Genomic DNA, 21,813 nt, shown 5'->3' with positions numbered 1-21,813 from the left:
AATATGTTCACAGGTTAAACAACCATATAGGGTTTTAGCCAAATTCACAAACACAAGACGTACTGTAACTAAGTTCATAATATCCAGAAGACTCGGGTGGATCATAAGAAAATTAATTAGCACATGCTAGTTGAGGAAGCGGGGTGTGGACTTTTCTAGTTGAGGAACACTTGCTAGTTGCTAGGTACGTACGTAATTAACTACGTACCCGATCAATTGCAAGTCTCAAATCCAGGTTGGGTTCATAACGGGTCATAGAATCAAGTCGGGTCCTACACGCGGCATCCAAAAGTCTCGACAGGTGGCGAAGTTTAACCGGGGAAAAAGTTGACTTGGCTGTTAGGTTCGTTTGTCCATGCCCAGCTGCTCGACGTAAATTAAGCTCAACTTGGGAAAAGAACACACAAAATAAAACAAACATAAATTCCTCAAGTTAATTATTGTAGACTAATCAATCCTATTTGATATTAATTTTCTGGGTTCCCAGAAACACGTACTCCATCTGATCGAGAAAGAAGAAGACAGTACGAAGTGTGGTTTTGGGGGAAGACAAGCAGCTTGTGCTTTTCTGTGTGGTTGGGAAATGAAGATACTTGTTGACTAGCAATATCAGGTCGATTCTCTCTCTCTCTCTCTCTCTCTCTCTCTCTCTCTCTCTCTCTCTCTCTAATTGCTAGTTTCAAGCAAGTAATGGAAACTGGAAATTTGGATGTGTAGTATATACATATATTCTAGATGAAGGGAAATTAGCTAGTACGTACAAACCGAGTTTATATTTTAAGCTATATCTATTTGTTTGTAATGGGATTGACCAAAGAATTTGAAGCTGTTGCTGATCATGGTGTTGGAGCGTACTTGACCTTAACTATGAGTACGAATTTAAAGTTCATCAAAGTTCATGGTATATATGAGAGACTTGAAATGTTAAGAGTTTTCTTTTGGAGTTAATGATCGACCTTCATTGATTTGCTTTGGCCTATAACTGTTCAACTATTTATTAGGAGGAACTAATATGAATTTGAGAATTAATATCGTGTTTGTGTTCGTTAACTCTTTCCTGGTGATCTTTGCATATAGCAACTACATCTTTCTGTAGAAGCAGTGCTAGTGAAATTCAATAACATCTGAAGGTTCTTTTGGCAGATGCATACTTGTTCAGTGTTCTTCCTTTGTGTTTAGAATGTGGTGTATGGCTGAGGCCTGAGGGTATATGTTTATAGAGTTTCTCAATCTCTCATGCAAATATGGCAAAGGATATAATTATCAGTGCTTCTTTTGTTCCGGTGTCTGAATTACTCTCTCAGACAGTTTTGGCCATGTTTGATACTGTAAACTCTGCCAAGGAAGTCCTCATTCACAAAGAAAACTTCAAGGTATTCGCTACATACTTGGAGAGAACCTCTTCTGTATTGAAAGAGTTGTCGAAGAAAAACATTGAGCATTCAGAAGGCCTAGTTAATGCTCTGGTGATTGTCAACCGAGAGGTGGAAGTTGCCAAGCATCTAGCTCTTGATTGCAGAAAGAAAAACAAGATTTGTCTCTTGATTAATTGCCGGAAGATTGTTAAGGCGCTAGAGAGCAGTACAAAAGACATTGGTAGAGCACTCAGTCTACTGTCACTGCCTTCTTTGGATGTTTCAGTGGGTATAAATAACCAGATTAACAATCTATGCAAGAACATGTTGGATGCTGAGTATCGAACAGCTGTAGCTGAGGAAGAGATTTTGGCAAAAATTGAGTTGGGAATACAAGAAGGAAATGCTGATATGTCCCACAAAAAAGATCTGCTTCTTCGTATCGCTGAGACTCTTGGGATCTCTAATGAGCATTCTGAACTGACAAAGGAATTTGAGGAGTTCAAACGTGAATTGGATGATACCAACTTGAGAAAAGGCTCTGAAGAAGAATTGCAAATGGAACAGATTTGTCAAATCATAGCATTGCTTGAAGGAACTAATCTTGACACAGCTGCTGAGGATGAGGTGACTGAGTATTCAGAAGAGAGAGTTTCCTTGGGAAGGCAACCGTTGGAACCTCTTCGGCAATTTTACTGCCCTCTCACTCATGAAATCATGGTGGACCCTGTGGAAACTTCATCACAGCAGACATTTGAAAGAAGTGCAATAGAGAAATGGTTTGCAGAAGGCAATAGGCAATGTCCTTTGACTGATATTCCTTTGGATACTTCAATTTTACGGCCAAACAAAGCTCTAAAACGGTCCATTGAAGAGTGGAGAGATAGGAACACCAGGATCATCATTGCCTCTATCAAACCAACTCTTCAGTCTAGTGTAGAGCAAGAAGTGCTTCAATCCTTAGAGAAGCTGCAGAATCTATGCTTGGAAAGCGATATTTACCAAGAATGGGTGGTAATGGAGGACTACATTCCAGTTCTTATTGGACTTCTTGGTACAAAAAATAGAGCAATAAGAAAGAATGATCTTGCCATCCTATCAATCCTTGCAAAAGATAGCGAAGACAATAAGGTACCTTCTATGGCCATGTTCTATTATGTACGATCGCTTGATGAAGCATTTCAAAATTTCCTGCATTTCATCATAAACATGTTCATTAAACTTTACAGGGAAGAATTACAGTAGTAAATAATGCACTTGAAGCCATTGTCCGCTCACTTGCACGACAAAGTGAGGAAAGCAAGGTGGCATTGCAGCTGTTATTGGAACTATCAAGAAGTAGCGTTGCACAAGATTTAATGGGAAATGTTCAAGGCTGCATACTTCTAGTAGGAACAATGTTAAACAATGAAGATGATCAAGTCACTAGAAATGCAGTAGAGCTTTTAGAGAATCTTTCTTGCATTGATCAGAATGTTATACAGATGGCAAGAGCAAATTATTTCAAACCTTTGTTGAAGCTTCTTTCTTCAGGTATGCTTGGAACTCTAGTTGCATATATACATTATCATATATCCCCCTTTTTTTGGTAGATTGTGCAGTGTAACAATCTTATACTTGATGCAGGATCAGAAGATGTTAAAATGGTTATGGCAGGAACATTGTCAGAAATTGAGTTGACTGATCACAACAAACTGTCTATAGTTAAAGATGGGGCACTAAGGCCACTTCTTGAACTGCTCTCAAATGGTGATTTAGAGAGGAGGAAAATAGGTGTCAAAGCTCTTCTTCACCTCTCTAGCTTACCACAAAACGGCCTAGAGATGATTAGAAAGGGTGCAGTTGGACCGCTGCTTGAGCTTCTCTATTCTCACAGCTTATCATCACCGGCCTTGCGCGAGCAGGTGGCCGAAACAATCATGTACCTTGCTATGTCGACTACCTCCCAAGAAGCTAGAGAGGATCGGGTTTCCTTGTTAGACTCTGAAGAAGATATTTTTAAACTCTTTTCACTAATATCTTTAACAGGACCTGACATGCAAAGAAGCATCCTTAAAACTTTCCATGCAATGTGCCAATCTTCTTCTGGTTTAGACATCAGAATAAAGTTGAGGCAGGTAATAACAAAACAAAATTGAAACTTATTTTTTGGGGACTAACAGTAATTAATATTCACTGGCTCCTTGCTGACTCTACATGTATAATCCACAGATCTCTGCTGTCCAAGTATTGGTTCAATTGTGCGAGGTGGATAATTCTACTGTCCGAGCAAATGCAGTTAAATTGTTCTCACGCTTAACAGAAGATGGTGATGACAGCAAATTTTTGGAGCATATAAGTCAGAGATGCATAGACTCCTTGCTAAGGATTATAAAAAGTTCTAGTGATGATGTGGAAGAGATGGCTGCAGCAATGGGTATTATTGCTAATCTTCCAAAGGATCACCCCCAGATCACTGGTTGGCTTCTAGATGCTGAGGCACTTCAAATCATCTGGACTTGCCTTAGTGATGGGAATAGAGATGCCTCATATAGAAGACAATTAGTAGAGAGTGCTGTTGGAGCTCTTGGTCATTTCACAGTAGCATCAAACCAGGAATGGCAGAGAAAAGTAGCAGAAGCCGGCATTATCCCAGTGCTGGTGCAGCTACTGGCTTCTGGAACTGCTTTGACAAGACAAAAGGCAGCTATTTCACTCAAACAACTATCTGAGAGTTCCGGAAGATTAAGCAAGCCAATAAAGCATGGTATTTTCCTGTGCTGCTTCTCTGCACCTGAACCTGGCTGCCCTGCACATTTGGGCATTTGCACAGTTGAATCTTCATTCTGCATAGTAAAGGCAAAAGCTCTTGATCCACTTGTGAGAATGCTTGGGGAGGCAGATGTAGGAGCATGTGAAGCTTCTCTGGATGCACTTCTAACACTGATAGATGGCGAAAGACTAGAACAAGGCGGCAAGGTGCTAGACGAAGCAAAAGCCGTCAGTCTGATTATTAAGCTATTGAGTTCGGAGTCTGCCAGGTTACAAAGAAAGTCTCTCATGGCTTTGGAAAGGATTTTTCAAGTAAATGAGTTAACTCTGAAATATGGAACTTTAGCTCATATGGCATTAGTGGACATTGCTCAGAAGAAAAATAGTGACATGAAATCTTTGGCTGCCAAGGTACTCGGTCAATTAGGTGTGCTCGAAAAACAGTCTTCTTACTTTTGAGTGATTTTGCTATACAACATCTCTCTATACACTTCTCTATTCACTTTTTCCTTACTCAGCTATTTATTTGTTCAAATTTTTCTCATTTAATATCACGTTTTTGGTTCTAAGTTCACTTTTTCTTGCGCTGCAATGAACGACAACCTGGACTCTGTAGAACATGCTGATATCATAGAAATGCAAGGGAGAATATGATTTCCATATAATCAACACATCTCTACAGGACATGTTCTTAAGTTTCTACATCATCAGATATGAAATCTAAATAAAAGATGCATACAGAAGAACTAAAGTAATGATGGCTTCTTCTGAAAAACAAAGGCAGTTTCGGCACCGAGACCACCAGAAATAACAGTTATACTTCTTCCACCAATCTTGCGGGTAACCCGAAACAAATGCCAGAAATATCCAAGTTAATAGCCGTGGCAGGGGGCATCATTCCCGTGGCACCTAGCAGGACATGCATACTAACAGCCAGAAGAGGTGAAGATGGCCCTGCTAAGAAGTCAATATTTCTTTTTTCTAATTACTATTATTGAAAACGAAGCTGCTGTTAGTGAATAACCCACCAGGAAATGAAAACGACTCATTTACTCAAAATCAGAGGCCTGAAGTCCGGCTCAACAGCAAGACTACCAAAACGCACTCACTTCTCCGTAGGCAGTTTATGCTTGATTACGCCAGGTGTAGAATTGCTAGAACGCAAGTTTTGAAGATTCATAATTGGATTTTGGATACGTGAGAACTCAACCCAACTCTAAGGAGGGTATCATTTCCTATCTCGAATTGAGTCACTCCATGGAAAAACCTTTCCTTGACTAACTAGTCTATAGTACCACTAATTTTGTGGATCTCCTTCACTATGGACTACTTAAAAGGTTGCCCAGTTTGGTCACGTCACTCCAATCTGTACTATGTACTCTGAGAACTTGATGCACCGTTTGTCATAGCTCATTAAAATGAAAAGTATCCCAACTATCGGCATCTCTTGGATACCAAATCTCAAGAGTTTACAGCAGAAACTTGCTTCTTCTACAGCTCTTTCCGAAGTTGTCCTTTCAGTTGATATTTGCTCTAACCCCGTGGAAGAAATTAACCCTGGGTCATTATCTTCTGCCCTTTTTTGAAATTGTAAACACAAGCCAAAAACAATGCACAATCCCACATGCATATGTATGACCCTGCAGTTGGGGTGGGGCAAAGGTGACATCGAGTTGATCATCTTATGATTTGTGTGATATCAAATCCTCCATTAACAGATTAGCATGACACCATTAATTTCCCAGAGGCAGCACTCTGCGATTGACTATACTTTAATAGACATGGAACCTAATTCTGAGTGGTTCTTCAATAGGGCAATGATATTGAGGAACACTGAAAGTTTCATACATTTCAAAGACCGTATCAAATCGTATCCAAGATTTCGCCTCTAATTTATGGACAATTATACCCAAGACTTCACCTCTACTTTATGGACATTACACTAACGGAATCAGTAATTGAAAGACACAGATGCAATCCAAATGGCCATATGCCAACAAGTTTTCACTCAAATTAAAGAAAGAAAAGCACCCTGCGAAAAGAAGGAAAGTAGGAAACACATAAGGCAAGACAACATGCAGAGTTTAAAACCACTTTTCAAGAAAAAGGAAACAAAACTTAAAGCAATTGTATCATGTTTAAGAAACATCTCTGAAAAAAATGCAGCAGCAATCATTAAAAAATCATTTTATGATAAATAAAACAATGGAAACTAAGAAATTGTGTAAATGCTCGAAGCCTCGGACCATTTCCCTCAGGCAGGAAAGGAGCAAAGGCAAACATAAGTTTGGCCCTAAGTGAGGCCAAAAGAAATTAAGTTGCCAGCAACCCATATCCTCCACAAGGACTGTCTGAAAAAATAATTATACAAACACCTGTATCCATATTATAATTGATTCTTCCAGGATTATCTAAACTGACAAAAAAGGGCAGTGATAAACAAATCGCAATATTTTAAATACATAATATCTACTTCATCAGATACCACAAATTCATCAGTAAATAGATATTAAAAACTGATCCCTGATGTGCAAAGGCAAAGAGATCTCAACACGTTTAACTAAAATTATGTTTACAGCATCTGACAAAATGCACATGGTGTAAGCAGTCATAATTAAAGTACGGAACAGTCTGAAATAAACATATAAAATAGTTGATACATGACAAACAGGAAACCACCCTAGCGATTGCCCCACGATAATCGAGAACCACATAATTTGAGTTGAACCTAACTATGCGCTTCTAAAATTCTTGAAACTGGATGTTTGTTGTACGGCCCCTCATTATCACAAACTCCCAAATGCAAGTCCTACATAGAAGAGTCGTTCCACGATTTAGGGTGAATTTTCTTTTTTACTTTTATTCGGCACCTAACAGCCATAAATGAAAAAGGTCGTGTGGATCAAAATCGGTAGTCACCTGAAAGACCGCATAATTCAACGTTTCCCTCGGTGCCCACCACCTGACCTCGCACCAGGATAGCGAGCAAATTGCAACCTTAAATTGACCGAGTCTCGGTCATGCTCATCAAACGTATAACCTGCAAAATCGAGGTCGCCCATTTACGATGTAACTAGCTACGTGATTTAACGGCGAATCAGGGCATCAGCAGATAGATGTTATAAGACGAGAAATCATTAACTTATATACATAACGCCCATCTGTTTTTATACCGCAAACCTGCAAATGTGCTCCGGCACACATTTCCTAAATCATGTCACATGCTTTCCTCTCTCATATTAAAGCATACATTGATTAGGAGAACCTTACGAGAATAAGGGTTAAACTACCAATAACAAAGAAGGAATAGTCGTTTAAATATGTGTGCCGTTTCCAAATTCTTAGACAACGATTAAAAATGTCAAAATGATCATCCAGCTTTTTAAACCGAGTTTCAGCAGTCCATGAGTACCGAATCATCAATCAATCAATCAAGGCCCCACAAACCAATGGCGACCCCTACTATTAGGACAATTTAGATTGGTGTATTGGGTATTTGGGTAACTCTGCAAACCATGCAACTAGGGACCAAAGTATCAGGTGAAACCAAGGCCAAACTACCGAAACTGACAGATGCCCCTGAAGCACAGAATAGACTGACATAAGGGCAAAAACAATGTTCACTCACCTCCTTCAATCTTAATGTACTCTGGATCAAAAGACGCACCATTCTACTAAGGAGAAGTTCCATGCTTCCTCTCTCTCTAAGTGGATGAGCTACATAACTAAGGAAATGAGAAACTTTAAGGCTTGAAATGGTGGTAAGCTGTGGAAATGAGTTTTGCCTCAGCTGTAGGGTGCCACATGAATTATGTTCAAATGATGCAAGTGTAATCTTTCCTTTCTCATACATATTATTACTGTTACCTTGCAAAACTAATTATTATTGTTAATTCTTTTGGTTAGTTGTCAATGTCATGGAACAATAAACAGAAATTGACAACACACAACTATTCTTCTATATTGTTCATTCAAAAGAAATATGCATCATGAAGGCTATTGTATAAGAAAATCTAACAACAGCAAATTAACTGGGATGACCAGCAGACTTGTGGCTTTGGTCAATAAAAGTTGAAATAAAATAGTAAGCTCACCTTGCAAGGCATCCATAGCAGTGGCTGCATGGGCAGGGCTCATAAAATCAACAAAACAAAGTACCAGTGGTTCACCTCCAGGCTGCACAAATAGGTTATTAGTGAATCCACCAACCATTGCTCATTGAATCTACCCTTGAAGAAAGATAAACTTACATGTCTTGACTCCTTGCTTACGAGTCTCACTTCTTTGTAACCAACAAATGGGCGAAAGATGTCTTCAAACATAGTGAAGGAAATTCTTCTTACGGTAAAGAGCAAGGGAACATAATAAACTAAAAGACCTATCCAAGTCCATAATTAAAAGGATACGAGCTACTTCACGTCGTGTACAATTGGCAGGCAATCCTTCCACAAACAGAGTACTGGTAGCACCCGGAGGAAGAGGAACCTCAGGCCTTCCACTTCCCAATCCCAAGACCCTCTCTTTTACAGGCCCGGGCTCAATCATTTGCATCATTCGTGGGTCATCAACTGAACGACCAGGTAGTCCCCCGCTCATGTTTCTAGCAGACTGTCCCCCACTATACGATGGCATTTGCTGAAAAATCACTTGTTACATTAGACTCCTACAAAACATAAAATATACAGACTGACATATGTAAGTGAGACAGAAAAAGTGAGTACCGCAGAACGCAGGTAGCGATCATATGATGCATTAATGGAGTCTGTATCTCTCATCCCACGGAGTGAACCCCTATCATCTTCGTGGGGATAATAACCAGGCATGTCGTGCCCACTATGGGAATCTAAAAGATTAAGTATGTACTTCAGTAACAACTTTTTAAGAAATCAAACTACAACAGCATGGAGCATACAGAAAGAGAGCAAATTAAAATTGCAGAAAACATAGTAGAAGTCAGTTGTTGTAATCACTTGAAAAAAAAATTATTAGTCATAAGCAGGTAACTAAGTGGTTAAGATTCATCAACATGCCCATATATCAGAAGATTACGCATCTGATAAAAGATAATGCTGGCTATAAAGTAATATCCTATCTCCGGCATAACTACAACTAAAAAGGCGGATAGTATGATCTGCATGCCTACCCATGAATGCAGAAACCAAGAACAAACAGATAACCCGTAGATGAAATTAATTCTTAAATGATTGATAACTACAGACAGCATACAAGTATATTTAGTCACTATCCAGAAAATGAACATAGTATCAAACTATGAGTGTAGCAAAGTGCCAACACAAAGCCTGGATTTCAATATTAGGTAAAAAGAACAGACAAAGAACCCAAACAATGGTGAAGAGAACCTACGAGGCCGAAGCAGCCAAGATGCTACATTAATTGGATCAATACTGATCATTAAACCAACAAATGTGTCCGTGTTATATGAACTATGAATGCCTATCCTGCATTCTTGCTTATGAATGCAATTAGAACGGATCGACAATTCATCACAAAAGTGGGCAACTGGCATTAGCAATGCGTAGTTTCAGCTCATGCATGCTACCAAACTACCGAGAATGCAAACTTATCATCTAATGCAATCAAATACACTCTAATAACAACTCAAGCACCAATTATACGCATCGAAATCCAACACAGCACCTTAATAAGCTGATTTAACATCACACATCCACCGTTACGAGATCGACACAGCACATATCATACAAAAGGCCTATTACTAACACTAAAAACCTCCATTAAATTGCTCAATGAGTAACCATATCCAGACTTCAAAACACAAACACAAGAATTAGCACTCCCAATTTCAATTCCTCAACCCTATAAACCCTAGCTCCACCACTACTGAGCTCTCCCTTTGCAATCTAACCTAAAAAAGAGTATCTCACTTTCAATTCAGCTCTCTCATCACTCCAAAACCCTAATCTCATCAATCAAATCAAAGCACCAGGTCCTAAATTGACACCGAAGCACTAAACCCTTGGAATTCTACTAGATTCAATAAGGAAATCGAAGCGTACCGTAATCCGGACGCGGACGCTTTCCCATGCCGGAATTCATCCCCGACGGCGGGGGCTGCCGTCCATCGCTGTACCTCCAATAAGCGTCGGCCATTCTCGAGTCACTGTAAGGCTTTGAAGCTCAGAGAGAGAGAGAGAGAGAAGAAGAAGAAGAAGAAGAAGAGGAGGAGAAATGAGATGTGAGGTGGCGAAGTGCGGAGTCTCGATTTTGCTTATACAATTGGTCTCTTTACTTTCCCTTTTAAAGGCTTTTACCTCGAGGTAAGTTTTCTTTACTAGTAGTGCTTTCAGCATTGTAATAAAGTAAAATGGATAAATTCCTCATATGGTACATGATGTTTGGCTACTTGGACAATTTGGTACCTAATGTATGAAAACGACAATTTAGTACCTAAAGTTCTCAAATTTAGACCATTTTGGTACTTATGTCAATTTTGATCATATTTTCAGGGTTATTTCCGTCATCTTATCTCTATTTAACTTCATTTTTTCATAATACCTTCAAATTACCTCTAAATTATCACTAAAATTTTGATAACTCATCCACTTATTATCTATGATGATTTACGTATATAATTTTTCATAATGTAGCTATCAATCTAAATTAATTTTAATTATAAGTAATTTTAAAAATATATTTTAATAAAAAATTACAATTGCATAAAGGCAATTTATTTCATTTGTAAAAAATAATTAGAATACAATAAGTATATTGATATAAAAAATTTGATATATGCGAAGTAGATGCTAAGTGGAGTAGATATATCAATTTAATTATCTCCAAATAGGCCACAATTATAGGAAGAAATGAAGAAAAATATGAATTTAATGAGTTTAGGGCTACAATGACGAAAATAACCCTAGAAATATGATTAAAATTGATAGAGGTACCAAAATGGCTTACAAATGAAAACTTCATGTACCAAATTGTCCGTTTTCATACATCAGATACAAAATTGTCCAAGTAACCATACTTTAAGTACCATATGAAGAATTAACTCAAGTAAAATTCTTTCTTGAAGTTTTACCTCGAATCATAACAAAGTGAAGTAATTCCAATTTGTTTACCATTAATAATAAAGATGCAAAATAAGTATGGTCAGTTTGGTCACTTCCGCATACCATGTATGCTGTATGCAGATTTTAATTCTATTTCATTTCAGTAACTTAGCGAGTTAATCTTACTTTATTCGTATCAAAATGTTTATAAGATTATGTGTCGTATCACTCATATGTAACTATGTATTAAAAGTCAAAAATTTGAGTTTGTTACTACAGGATCTCTTTAAAATGAAAGCAACTGCATTACTTATTCGATTTACACAAAACACGTTACAAGATTCTTCATAATTTCTTTTTTGTACAAATAATACTTACAGAAACCAACAAGTCACTGCTGGAGCTTGTGACTCCATTATTCCTTGTCCTGATAGCTTAGTATAAACAATGTCAACGATGATCATACCAAAGATCATTCTTTTATCCCTCTTAATGTTAGTTCCACTTGATTATGCTTAATTATTGTTCAGTTCTTTTCATCACCTAACCTTGCATCTATATCCACCTCAGTTCCAGCTCTAAAAGTCTGAATAACATACTAAAACTGTTCCAAGTCAACTTTCTGATCCACATAGTTGGCTGGCCTCCTGATCATATATTCATACAACACCCTATAAATATTGTTCACCTTGTGCTGCTGATCATTTTATCTCAGGAGCATAGTTTCTTGACACTCCTCCTTAGTCCGTAGCATGTATGCAGATTTAGATCCCTCCTTTGTCTGATTAAATTTGTCTTTTCATATATGATGATCACTTTTAGTTGGAGTAGAATTTGATACTTTGATTTTGATTGATTTAATCACTATCAGTGCTTTCAGTTCCATGGCGGAATATGGTGGCAACCCTTTCTTTAGCTGCAGGAACTGCAAAAACCCTCTGGCTCTGCGTGAAGATCTTCTGTCGAAAAAATTTGTGGTGAAAATCTTAGATTATTGCAGTAGTTTAACTAAGTTGTTCTATATCTATAATGCTATAGTGTTTACGTTCCTAGTTATAGTTGCTGATATTTGGTTGTTTAGGCAAAATCTGGGGCAGCGTATATGTTCTCTCATGCAATGAACGTCATTGTGGGACAAAAGGAGGACAGGAAGATGATTACTGGTGTTTTTTCTGTTGCTGACATATATTGCAGCAACTGTGGTCAAGAGTTAGGATGGAAGTATATTCGAGCTTATGATCCGGGACAGATGTTCAAGGAAGGAAGGTTATTAATCGAGAGAGCAAAGATCGTCAAGATGTACTAGCAGTGTTGCATCAGAGATCGATGCCTTGTTCAACATATACTATCCTCAATAGTAGTAACTTCATTACCATTTCCCATTTGAAAGTTCACTGTCACTTTGAAAATATTGTATCTGCTTGTTTTTGCAGTAAGTTATTGTTATGACTTATGAGCAACATGATTATGTGTTACTGTAGATTCTCTTAAATTAGGAAGTCAGGTTCTTTTGTCCCTCTCCTTTGTTAGTTTGATTTCAATAAATTAGGGGTAGTTTGCCCTATTAACAAAAAAGATTCTCTTAATTGTGTTGATTTAGGAAAACTAAAAGATTTGATTATGTGGCTCATTGATTGGAAGGAGAGCTCTGCAATTCCCTAATATGAATTAATACCAACAAAATTCGGAGATTAACAAACATCATTGCTATAATTATAAGCTTGATTTCCTATTGGGGAAGGATGGTTGAATTGTAGAAGTTTCGGGATAAAATCAAGCACTTCTTCCAAACTTATGCCAATGACATCCCCCTTGTTAAAGCTCTGTGCTTTTTTTCTAACCAAACACAAAAGTTCTTTGCTTTTCTCAGTTTCTGACTAGAATGTGGAAAGAAGCAAGTAAGAAACATCTTTGAAGTGCTATATCTCACCCCAAATATTATCTTTCTGTTCTGAAACCTGCATATTCAACCTTGCCTTGTTCTTAATCATGATTTACTTGCCAGTTTAGACATGTGAAGCTAAAGGCCTAAAAGTTGCATCATTTTGCACTAGATTTGGGGATTCCTATATATGGTCAAAATAGCTGAATAGTCTTCCTCTTAGAAATTTGGCTGGAATGTAAAAGTTAGGTCAGGTGAGACCCAATTCTATTAGCCTTACCACTTTTCAGTTTTGACAATTCAGTAAGTTTTAGATGATTGATGCCGAACACAACCAACAAGGCAATGAGCATGCGCGTGTTGATCTCTCGTTCTTACAGCGCGTGAGTTGTTACACTTGGTGACTCAACTGGTTGAGTCATCAAGCTCAAAATATTGCAGAAAGTCCTCCTTCTCCTCCCAACTCTCTATTATTATTGAGTTCAAAACAAGCAACTATGATTCTCAAGACTCCACAGTTCACAGGTTTAGTTCTTCTCTTTTCTCAACACTCTTGATTTCTATGTGAAATCCATGTCATATCTATGGAATTTCATCCCTTGTATTGCAATCAATCTTTATAAATCAACAAGGTTCTATTACTCTCCCAATTCTTCAAGTAAAGAGCAAAGAAGTTTCACAAATTATTGACAAATTAAAGTATGATTTATTAGGATATGATCTTACTCATTTTACAGCTCAGATCCTCATCCATCCCCATTACAATACTTAATTAATGGGTTTTATTTTTCATGGTGAAAGACTCCACCTTTCCCCTTCCATTAGTTACTTGTTTATTGGTTTTCACACTCGATTGTAAAAATTTACCTTCATTTTGTTCTTGTTGTTTATCCTTTATTGCAATCATGTCCCTTTCACAGACATTTTTATTTGTTCTTTTCTCTAAATTTTAGTATTTTGCTTTTGGAATCGTTGTTCAACCGATCCATTGTGGTTTAATCTTGCACGCTAACACAGTCAGTGCTCTAATCTTTTGGTTTCAGGTTTCTGGGTTTTCATTGACCTTGTTATAGGTGATCAAAGTTTTGTTCTTTACTTGTTCTCATCCATGTTTTGAAACTGTTATCTTGGTGTTCTCTGTATTGGAGTTGTTGATATGCTTTCCTGGTTTTGGTGTGCAGTGAGGTGTGTAGAGCTGAATTGGTGAAACTAATGGCGGGATTGGTAGGGCCTAGATTGTACAGCTGCTCTAATTGCGGAAACCATGTTTCACTTCATGATGATATAGTTTCTAAAGCTTTTCAGGTGAGCCACAACAACATGAGAGTTCACTTCTTTGATGCTTTTGCAGTTGTTATTAGTCCATCTCGTTATTAATATTTGATTGTTGAGAACGTTATACTAATTACGGGGTTAAGGATCAAGTGGTTTTGAAAGAGCATAAATTAGATTTTTGTGAGAAAAATAATATTCTGTAGAAGCTAGAATCACAGTAAGGGTGCCAACAATATGTGTACATGTTGTTTGCTCACTTTGCTGTGTTAAATGTTTATGTCTTGATATATGGATGCATACCTGACAGACATAATTCGAGTCCTGAATTATACATGGAAACTAAGAATCCAGATTGTTAGGTTGGGCTTTGATCTTGTGACTCCAATCTTTTGAAAAGTATATGAATGTTTGTTTTGAATGGTTTCATGTCATAATCGACTGTGATAGTAGGTTTTGGACATATTTTAGTGATTTAGTCCACGATTCTGTTTCTAGGGAAAACATGGTCGAGCTTTCCTGTTCTCCCATGCCATGAATATAGTTGTTGGGGCAAAGGAAGACAGGCATCTTTTGACAGGTCTGCATACTGTGGCTGACATCTCTTGTGGTGATTGCCATGAGGTGTTGGGGTGGAAGTATGAACGAGCCTATGAGGTTTCACAGAAATACAAGGAAGGGAAGTTCATATTCGAGAAGTCGAAAATTGTCAAGGAAGGTTGGTAGCAACTAGCAAAGGGTTGTGCTTTTCATTCCAATTGATGTATGTGTACTATATATGTGCTGTACAGATCAAGCTTGCCATCCCTTAGAAATTGGTCATTGTTTCTTGCTGTTGAGTCTTGCCATTCGCAATTGTGCAACACTGTATCATCATCGAATTCATGTGTGAATAAAATTTATGGCATTTCTCAACTCATTAGAGTTTTATGAACCTGTGTGGAAATCAGTGTATGACTTGTTTCAGCTGTTCTAGACAATGATTTACTGTAGGAAATCAGAAGCATGTTATGGAAAGGATATGGCCTCGATTTGGTTTCCTTGCTGGTTCCAGAACTGCAGAAGATGCAGAGCAGTTAAATTTAGTCATATACTTCCAGTTACCGAGTGAAGCAATGCAGTCCTGTTAATTCACCTCGATTAATTTATTTTTCAGTTCTACAGAATTGAGCTCTTTGAGTGAGCAGCTAGATACTCCATTCAAAATAAGAGTACGTACTTGGCCTTATGCGTCACTTGGTCGTCTCATGAGTCTCATAAAAGTTCATTATTATCAGCAAGCTTTATAATCTATCACAAATGATTAAGACATCAAACGATTAAGCTAGCTAGCTACCTACAATAAATATATATACTAAACAGCAGACAAGTCATTCATGGCCTAATTCCAGGTTTATTTATTGATGGTCAATCATGTCTGCGTGAATTAAAGGTTTGGTCTTCAGTCTAAGACTCACTATTTTGTATAGAAACAGCAAAGTTGCTAACAACACAAAATATCTATATAAACATGTCACCGAGACCCCCTATCTATCCGATATGCAAACATGCCATCAGTCTTACAGTCTAATCCCCAATTAACTGATTGCTTTTACACATGTTGGTAATAGATCATTCGATTCTCATCGTAGACTGTAGAAACAAAGATTGGAAATGCAAAAGAGATGTTATGGTTTGGAATAGGAAATCATCATAATAGAAAAACAACTGGCTAAATGTGCGGTCAAGAAACATGGAGGCAGAGTGGATCGGACATTTCATTGTCGTTTCCATTATCTGATGGCAAGAAAGCATAGAAGCAAATTTGTCAACAATATTGCAGGAACTCCTAATTCTGCTGAACTATTTCCAGTGATTATATAGCGAGGTACTTCACACTAGAATGCCCTTCAACTCTTCAAGAAGCTTACATTCCAATTGAAGGAGCTACCACATAAACATTGCAACATCATAAGCCGGGCTCATAACCAGTGAACCAACAACACAACACCTAGCTAACATGATCATGAAGCACAACTCACAAGAAGTTATTAGGTAAATAAAGGCTAGAGGTTACGTTATTACACAACATATACTTAACATGATCACTAAACACAAGTCAAAACAATAGTAAGAATATCTATGTAACTTGGCTCTTAAAATGTCTTTGAACGCACCACCACTTGGAATCATGGTCAATACATGTTCTCGGTGCATGTGGGACGATCAAGTCGAGCAGGTACGGATCCCCGGAGTAAACGTTTTCTGAATCGCTGCTCTTTGATTTATCCCTCTTGGTCGCACGTACTTAACGTACTAAAAGAAAATTGAAGTTTCTGCGCGCTGTCGTAGTCGGGCGGTCAGGCCTCCAAGGCGTCCGAGCTTAAGCTTCGCCAATTGTGCCTTCAATAGTCTGTTTAGTCCCTGCAACGCCGGTTTAATTTCAAATCAGCCGAAGCAAACACATCTGGATTGTCTCTTTTTTCCAATTTTCTTGGAATCAATACGGATGGTCTTAGCTAGCTCGCTGGAAAACGCCGCCAGCTTCTAGGTCACCCGATCGTCAACTCGGCTCGAAAGCGAGCAACAAATCAATTCCGATTGGAAAATCTAGGGCAAATCGATTTGTTTGCCCTAGATTTTCGGTGACCAGGAAGCTGGAGACGGTTTCCAACCAAGCTAAGATCGTCCTCGTCGATATCGATTCTATAGGAAATTGGAAAGAAACTAGAAGCCAGATGTGTCTGTTTGGGCTGATTTGAAACCGGCGTTGCAGGGGCTAACAGACTATTGGAGGCACAATAATGGAGAAGCTTTAGCTTGGAGGGCTGAGCTACGAGAGCAGCTGAGCAGAAACTCAAATTTCTTGAGTTACAAGACTTTCAGGGAAGCTAACCCTCCTCGATCAGTACGCCATTCAGATTTATGATGAGTAAACTGAAGGGAAGGCTTTTATTAGAGCTGTTAATTTGTGAATCATGAAATGGTGCCAGAGATTATATATATGGGACGAATGGAAATAATTATGCTGAGAGGATTAGATGAATTTTAGGTGAAATAGAGCCTTAATTAGTTGTTGTGAGTTGTACGTGTTTCGTGATCATGTCAGGTGCTGCATGTGCTGTTGGGTTCACTAGTTCTGAGCCATGGGGTAGTTCCTTCACGTGGAATGTAATTGATCACCAATAGAGGAGTTTTCCAGAAGTGTAGAAGTAGGTCTAGGGTCTTATAACTCTTACTAAGTTGTATGCTGATAGTAATGCTTGAATTTACTGTAATAATAAGGGAAATTAGCAAATATTAGAATTCATAGTTGAAATTTGAAAATCTGCTTAAATATAGCTGAAACTAGTAAACGTATAAACGTATTAATATCATCCACATCCGTGTCTATCTGTTTCACCTTGTTTTGTTCAAGCTGGGACCTTCCAGTTGGTGATCTGATTGAATTGAAGTTGGCAAAAGTAGATTCATCATCAGAATTTCAGAATGACATTAATTAATCCGCTTGGCTGTTAAGTAGTTGACGGCACTGGCCTTCCAAAACTGAAGATTTAGACACAAAAAAGTACCTTATCGAAATCCAATTCCCTAGTTTTTTTCCGCTTAGAGAATCCAATTCTCTAGTCAATACAGTACTATTGTTTTAAATAAATTGATAGGGTTTAAAATTGAAAATTTAGATACTAAGAAAAGGTTATTAGCTGCAATCAGCCAATCACTGAAGTGAAGATGGTCGGACACTACAAAAAACATGCAAGGACAGAATCATAAATGAGCATATAAATCAAGTTGAGAAGCGATACTGCTATATATAGAATTTACTCTGTATCATGGGATTTCTTAATTAACGTACCAATCTGATTTACCAACTTTCAAGTAGATTCAGTGATGACTTTTTGTTTGCTGAAAGTGAGGGGCTTGAGTTCTTTGGATATAAGTTTGTTTATGAAGTGCGAAACTGCGACTCTCTTCTTCTATTACATGCAATATGTACCACGAGTTCTTCGCTTTCTACCCCTTACGTGAAGAAACTAGGACTAGATCATCGTTGTTTATAATACGGGCGGTAGCTGGCATGCTCTTTGTATTCATCTTCACGAGTCATATGTAAGTTTCATTCTCATTCTAATTTATGTCTCAAATAAAACGCCCGTAGAGATCGATCAAAATGATTCGCGTACGGGGAAAAATAAATCGAGTATAATATTGAAAATTTTAATTTTTAGTTTTTCTTAAGGTGAGAGTGTTAGAATAGACTAGATATTAGAGTCTTAAAGTATAATAACTTTTGTACAATGGCAGAAAAAATGATATGAGATTAGTTTGGCATATTAACTATGTAACGTTTATTGACTAGACAAATAAATGTAATGGAATACTTTGTGAATTTTAATTGATAATATTATGGAGATAACCACAAATGGTGAATGAAGCTCAATCCCTTTGATGGAGCTGTGATTGAGTTGTTCCTTAGCCCTATATAAAATGGTCCCTATGCACACTCATATACACGCTGAAAATCAAGTGACTTATCCATCATAGTCTTCACGATTTTGAGTGCTGCATAGAAGACTTCTTTTGTTTACAGTTTCTTATTCATTTGCTCCTTATCGATGGCTACTAACAATGGTGTTAATGTTGATCAAGGGTGGTCTCTCATATCTTATATTTCATTTTGCGTCATCATCTCATATGATTGTATGTGACCATAATTTGATCTTGTATTGTAATGTGTTTATGTATGTGTTTTTTTTCCGTGATTTAAAGACAACATAGAGAGGAATTTAAAGTGACTAATAATGGGAGGTTCAGCTGCTTTGCAGCAGCTGGATGTCATTCATATGGTATTTACAGTAGATAAAAGGGTTGATTAGACTGTTGCATGCTATATCTCGGCCCACAATAGAATTTCCATATAATGGGCGCACTAGTAAACAATTCATGTAAATATACTTAATGTTAAACGTAAAACTAGTTGGGTGTGAAGTAAAGACTGTTAAGGAGCGAGGTGGCGCGGCTTTTGGTTCTCGCTGCGCATACATATGCCTCCATGTTATACTGATCTGACATGTTTTATATCTAACAATCAGAAAGTCCGATGATATGGCACTATAATCAGATTATGCAGCCTATGATATATATATATATATATATATATATATATATATATATATTAGTAAGTCATGGTGCATGTGATTAATTAAGCTGCTTTGTAGCTCACTCAGAATTAAAATGATGTCAGAAAGATCATATAGTAGCATAATTATGGGATGATATACTCATCAATTAATTCCCATATTTACTTTGTTAATTTATTTCATTTAGCTTGGGAGGCTGAGTTACGACTGCAAAATCTTAAATGTCTGATAAATATAGGATAAAACTTCCTTGCTAGCTAGTCCCAATATTGCAGAAGATGCAGAGAAGATAGAAAGTTGGTCATGGCCTAATTCCGGGTTTGATTTACTGATGGCCAATCATGTCTGCAATGCTTGTGAATTAAAAGGTTTGGTCTTTAGTTCAAAGACTCACCAGTGACAGTTCCTGGCCTAATTCTAGGATTCACTATTTTGTATAGAAACAACAAATTTAAATTTTGCTAACACCACAAAATTGCTATACAAACATGTCACCAAGTCCCCTTTCCGATATGCAAATTAACATGTCATCAGTCCTACAGTCTAATCCCCAATTAACTGATTGCCTCTATGTTGCTTATCGACCATTGGATTCTCTTAAATATACCGTGGGAGCTCGGCTGGCAAGCGCCTCCAGCTTATCGTCGAACCTCACCCTGTAAGCGAGCAACAAATCGGCCTCATCCGCAGTCACAGCGTACTTGGTGTACGTAGTTAAGTACACAGTCCTATGCATCACGAGCATCTGCAGGGACAACTCATCCTCATCAGAGCTCCGGTAAGTCCCGGGACCCATCGATCAGAGTACAAGTTACTGATATCCTTACTGTTGTTTTGCGTTGGGTTTGATGATCATGTTAATCAGATCGACGTTGTGTAATAATGTAACCCCTAGTCTCTATTTACCTAAATTGTTGTGATTGAGTTGTGTTTCGTGATCATATTAGGTGTTGTGCTGTTGGTTCACTATTTTTTTGAGCCCGGCTTATAATGTGGCAATGTTAATGTGGTAGTTTCTTAATTTGGAATGCATTTTGATCACCAATAGCTTCTCTTTATTTTTGGAACTCTAGGAATGATATTAAATTATTCATGTTTGAATTTACTGTAATATTAGTAAGGGAATTTAGCAAATATTGGAATTCATAGTTGAAAAACTGCTTAAAATTAACTATAGTTGAAACTAGTAACCGTATTGATACCATCCACAGCCAACATGTTATCTAACTCCAATGATGTGGTAATCAGACTTGACAACCTATATATGATCTATATATTAATTAGTAAACCATGGTGCATGTGATTAAGCTGCTTAATTTGTAGCTCAACAAAATTAAATTACTCACTCATAATTAGATGATGCAAGGAAGACTCCACACATGCTTATCACTTCAATAGATTAACAAAAGTAGAGCTCGATCATTACATGTACGAATGTACTCAGTTGTACGTTAACACATTCCCTGAGTTAATTAAAAGATAGCTAATTAGATTATGGCATCTAAAAGTGTAACAACTCAAAAATTTCGAGCATAAAAACTCAAAATTTCAAAGTCGTTAAACACCAAAACAATCTCAATGAATCGAAATCATTTTAAATGCACAGCAAATCATCACTGAGTTCTCAATACAACTCAGAAAACCAATTATTACAAACCAAATTTATAATTCAGCATTACATAAAATGGAAATGTAATAATCCTCACAATCTCTCACAAAACTCACCAATAAGTCCTGACAAATTCTCACACACAATTCTGAAATGAAAACCACACCACAAGCAGGATAATGAATAACTTCGAGACTACGGAGTCGTCTCTCAATCTCCACTAGTCAACACCTGCAGAATTATCCCCTACACCATCGAATTGGTGCACCGGGATTGTAAACACAAACCCGGTAAACTTATAGCTCGTATGAGTAAAATGAAAATATAATTCGCATATCAATATATACGAAAAATCACAAATCAACAAATATAAATGTCCTCATGAGTCAATGGACGGCCCATCTGGTTGTCCCAAAAATATATGAAATGAAAGTGCTCATGAGAAATCGGGTAACCCTTCTGGTTACCCAAAAACATTTATATTACGGGTACTAATGAACGCTGGTACACATTTGTTACCCCTCACGTAGTACACCGCCGATATTGGGTAACCACCCACTACCCAACATCCAAAACAATCTGAGTACTCATGAGCCGATAACCACCCGTTGCCTCACATGCAGTATTCCGGCAGACAGACTAGAGCTCTAACTGTATCGTAACTTTCGCCCGGCCAAAGGCTAGGTTCCGACTTGCCAAACACGTACAATAATCTCACATCATATTGTACAAAAATCAAGTCCGAAGACAAATCAGTATTTTAACAATCTCCATGTTAAAATCACGTACA

General features: G+C 37.6%; 4 protein-coding genes across 12 annotated transcripts; 3 read left to right on the top strand and 1 right to left on the bottom strand.

Moving 5' to 3' along the window:
* The first annotated feature begins 441 nt into the window (after nt 1-441).
* On the top strand, nt 442-4,957 carry LOC126801725 (U-box domain-containing protein 44-like). 2 transcript variants are annotated; one of them, XM_050529170.1, is made up of 5 exons: nt 442-613; nt 1,144-2,486; nt 2,585-2,888; nt 2,982-3,472; nt 3,567-4,957. In XM_050529170.1, the coding sequence occupies exons 2-5, from the start codon at nt 1,245-1,247 to the stop codon at nt 4,563-4,565; spliced, it is 3,036 nt and encodes a 1,011-aa protein (XP_050385127.1). In that variant the 5' UTR covers nt 442-613; nt 1,144-1,244; the 3' UTR covers nt 4,566-4,957. The 2 variants fall into 2 exon arrangements, with proteins under 2 accessions (XP_050385127.1, XP_050385128.1); XM_050529171.1 differs by lacking the exon at nt 442-613 and having other exon boundaries at nt 721-2,486.
* Nucleotides 4,958-6,588: 1,631 nt separating this feature from the next.
* Nucleotides 6,589-10,326, bottom strand: LOC126801726 (RNA-binding protein 1-like). The gene is made up of 7 exons (XM_050529172.1): nt 10,142-10,326; nt 8,828-8,949; nt 8,513-8,741; nt 8,357-8,418; nt 8,201-8,282; nt 7,026-7,146; nt 6,589-6,915 (listed from the first exon to the last, which is right to left on the bottom strand). Exons 1-6 carry the CDS (start codon nt 10,233-10,235, stop codon nt 7,043-7,045), a joined length of 693 nt encoding a protein of 230 aa, XP_050385129.1. The 5' UTR covers nt 10,236-10,326; the 3' UTR covers nt 6,589-6,915; nt 7,026-7,042.
* Nucleotides 10,327-11,783: 1,457 nt separating this feature from the next.
* Nucleotides 11,784-12,561, top strand: LOC126803075 (protein yippee-like At4g27740). Of its 2 annotated transcripts, XM_050530824.1 has the most exons (3): nt 11,784-11,894; nt 12,021-12,117; nt 12,222-12,561. In XM_050530824.1, the coding sequence occupies exons 2-3, from the start codon at nt 12,025-12,027 to the stop codon at nt 12,444-12,446; spliced, it is 318 nt and encodes a 105-aa protein (XP_050386781.1). In that variant the 5' UTR covers nt 11,784-11,894; nt 12,021-12,024; the 3' UTR covers nt 12,447-12,561. The 2 variants fall into 2 exon arrangements, with proteins under 2 accessions (XP_050386781.1, XP_050386782.1); XM_050530825.1 differs by lacking the exon at nt 11,784-11,894 and having other exon boundaries at nt 11,942-12,117.
* An 894-nt stretch (nt 12,562-13,455) lies between these two features.
* On the top strand, nt 13,456-15,529 carry LOC126802254 (protein yippee-like At4g27745). 7 transcript variants are annotated; one of them, XM_050529855.1, is made up of 5 exons: nt 13,493-13,547; nt 14,066-14,095; nt 14,204-14,327; nt 14,793-15,012; nt 15,262-15,529. In XM_050529855.1, exons 3-5 carry the CDS (start codon nt 14,235-14,237, stop codon nt 15,285-15,287), a joined length of 339 nt encoding a protein of 112 aa, XP_050385812.1. In that variant the 5' UTR covers nt 13,493-13,547; nt 14,066-14,095; nt 14,204-14,234; the 3' UTR covers nt 15,288-15,529. The 7 variants fall into 7 exon arrangements, with proteins under 7 accessions (XP_050385814.1, XP_050385817.1, XP_050385812.1 ...); XM_050529857.1 differs by lacking the exon at nt 14,066-14,095 and having other exon boundaries at nt 13,456-13,547; XM_050529858.1 differs by lacking the exons at nt 13,493-13,547; nt 14,066-14,095 and adding an exon at nt 13,589-14,065.
* Nucleotides 15,530-21,813: the final 6,284 nt, after the last annotated feature.

Source organism: Argentina anserina, chromosome 7 (genome assembly GCF_933775445.1).
Source record: "Argentina anserina chromosome 7, drPotAnse1.1, whole genome shotgun sequence".
Classification (NCBI taxonomy): Eukaryota; Viridiplantae; Streptophyta; class Magnoliopsida; order Rosales; family Rosaceae; genus Argentina; species Argentina anserina.
Note: the sequence above shows the minus strand (reverse complement) of the source record. Positions and strands in the feature narration are given on the sequence as shown.

What these genes read in the sequence shown, in the direction of transcription:
- LOC126803075 (XM_050530824.1), top strand. Translation starts at nt 12,025, where the DNA reads ATGGCGGAATATGGTGGCAACCCTTTCTTTAGCTGCAGGAACTGCAAA. An exon ending in TTCTGTCGAAAAAATTTGTG is followed by an intron (nt 12,118 to 12,221) that starts GTGAAAATCTTA and finishes TTGGTTGTTTAG; the next exon opens with GCAAAATCTGGGGCAGCGTA.
- LOC126802254 (XM_050529857.1), top strand. Translation starts at nt 14,235, where the DNA reads ATGGCGGGATTGGTAGGGCCTAGATTGTACAGCTGCTCTAATTGCGGA. An exon ending in TAGTTTCTAAAGCTTTTCAG is followed by an intron (nt 14,328 to 14,792) that starts GTGAGCCACAAC and finishes TTCTGTTTCTAG; the next exon opens with GGAAAACATGGTCGAGCTTT. An exon ending in GTCGAAAATTGTCAAGGAAG is followed by an intron (nt 15,013 to 15,261) that starts GTTGGTAGCAAC and finishes GACTTGTTTCAG; the next exon opens with CTGTTCTAGACAATGATTTA.
- LOC126801725 (XM_050529170.1), top strand. Translation starts at nt 1,245, where the DNA reads ATGGCAAAGGATATAATTATCAGTGCTTCTTTTGTTCCGGTGTCTGAA. An exon ending in AAGATAGCGAAGACAATAAG is followed by an intron (nt 2,487 to 2,584) that starts GTACCTTCTATG and finishes TAAACTTTACAG; the next exon opens with GGAAGAATTACAGTAGTAAA. An exon ending in GTTGAAGCTTCTTTCTTCAG is followed by an intron (nt 2,889 to 2,981) that starts GTATGCTTGGAA and finishes TACTTGATGCAG; the next exon opens with GATCAGAAGATGTTAAAATG.
- LOC126801726 (XM_050529172.1), bottom strand. Translation starts at nt 10,235, where the DNA reads ATGGCCGACGCTTATTGGAGGTACAGCGATGGACGGCAGCCCCCGCCG. An exon ending in GCGTCCGCGTCCGGATTACG is followed by an intron (nt 8,950 to 10,141) that starts GTACGCTTCGAT and finishes TTAATCTTTTAG; the next exon opens with ATTCCCATAGTGGGCACGAC. An exon ending in TGCTATGGATGCCTTGCAAG is followed by an intron (nt 7,147 to 8,200) that starts GTGAGCTTACTA and finishes TCGATTTTGCAG; the next exon opens with GTTATACGTTTGATGAGCAT.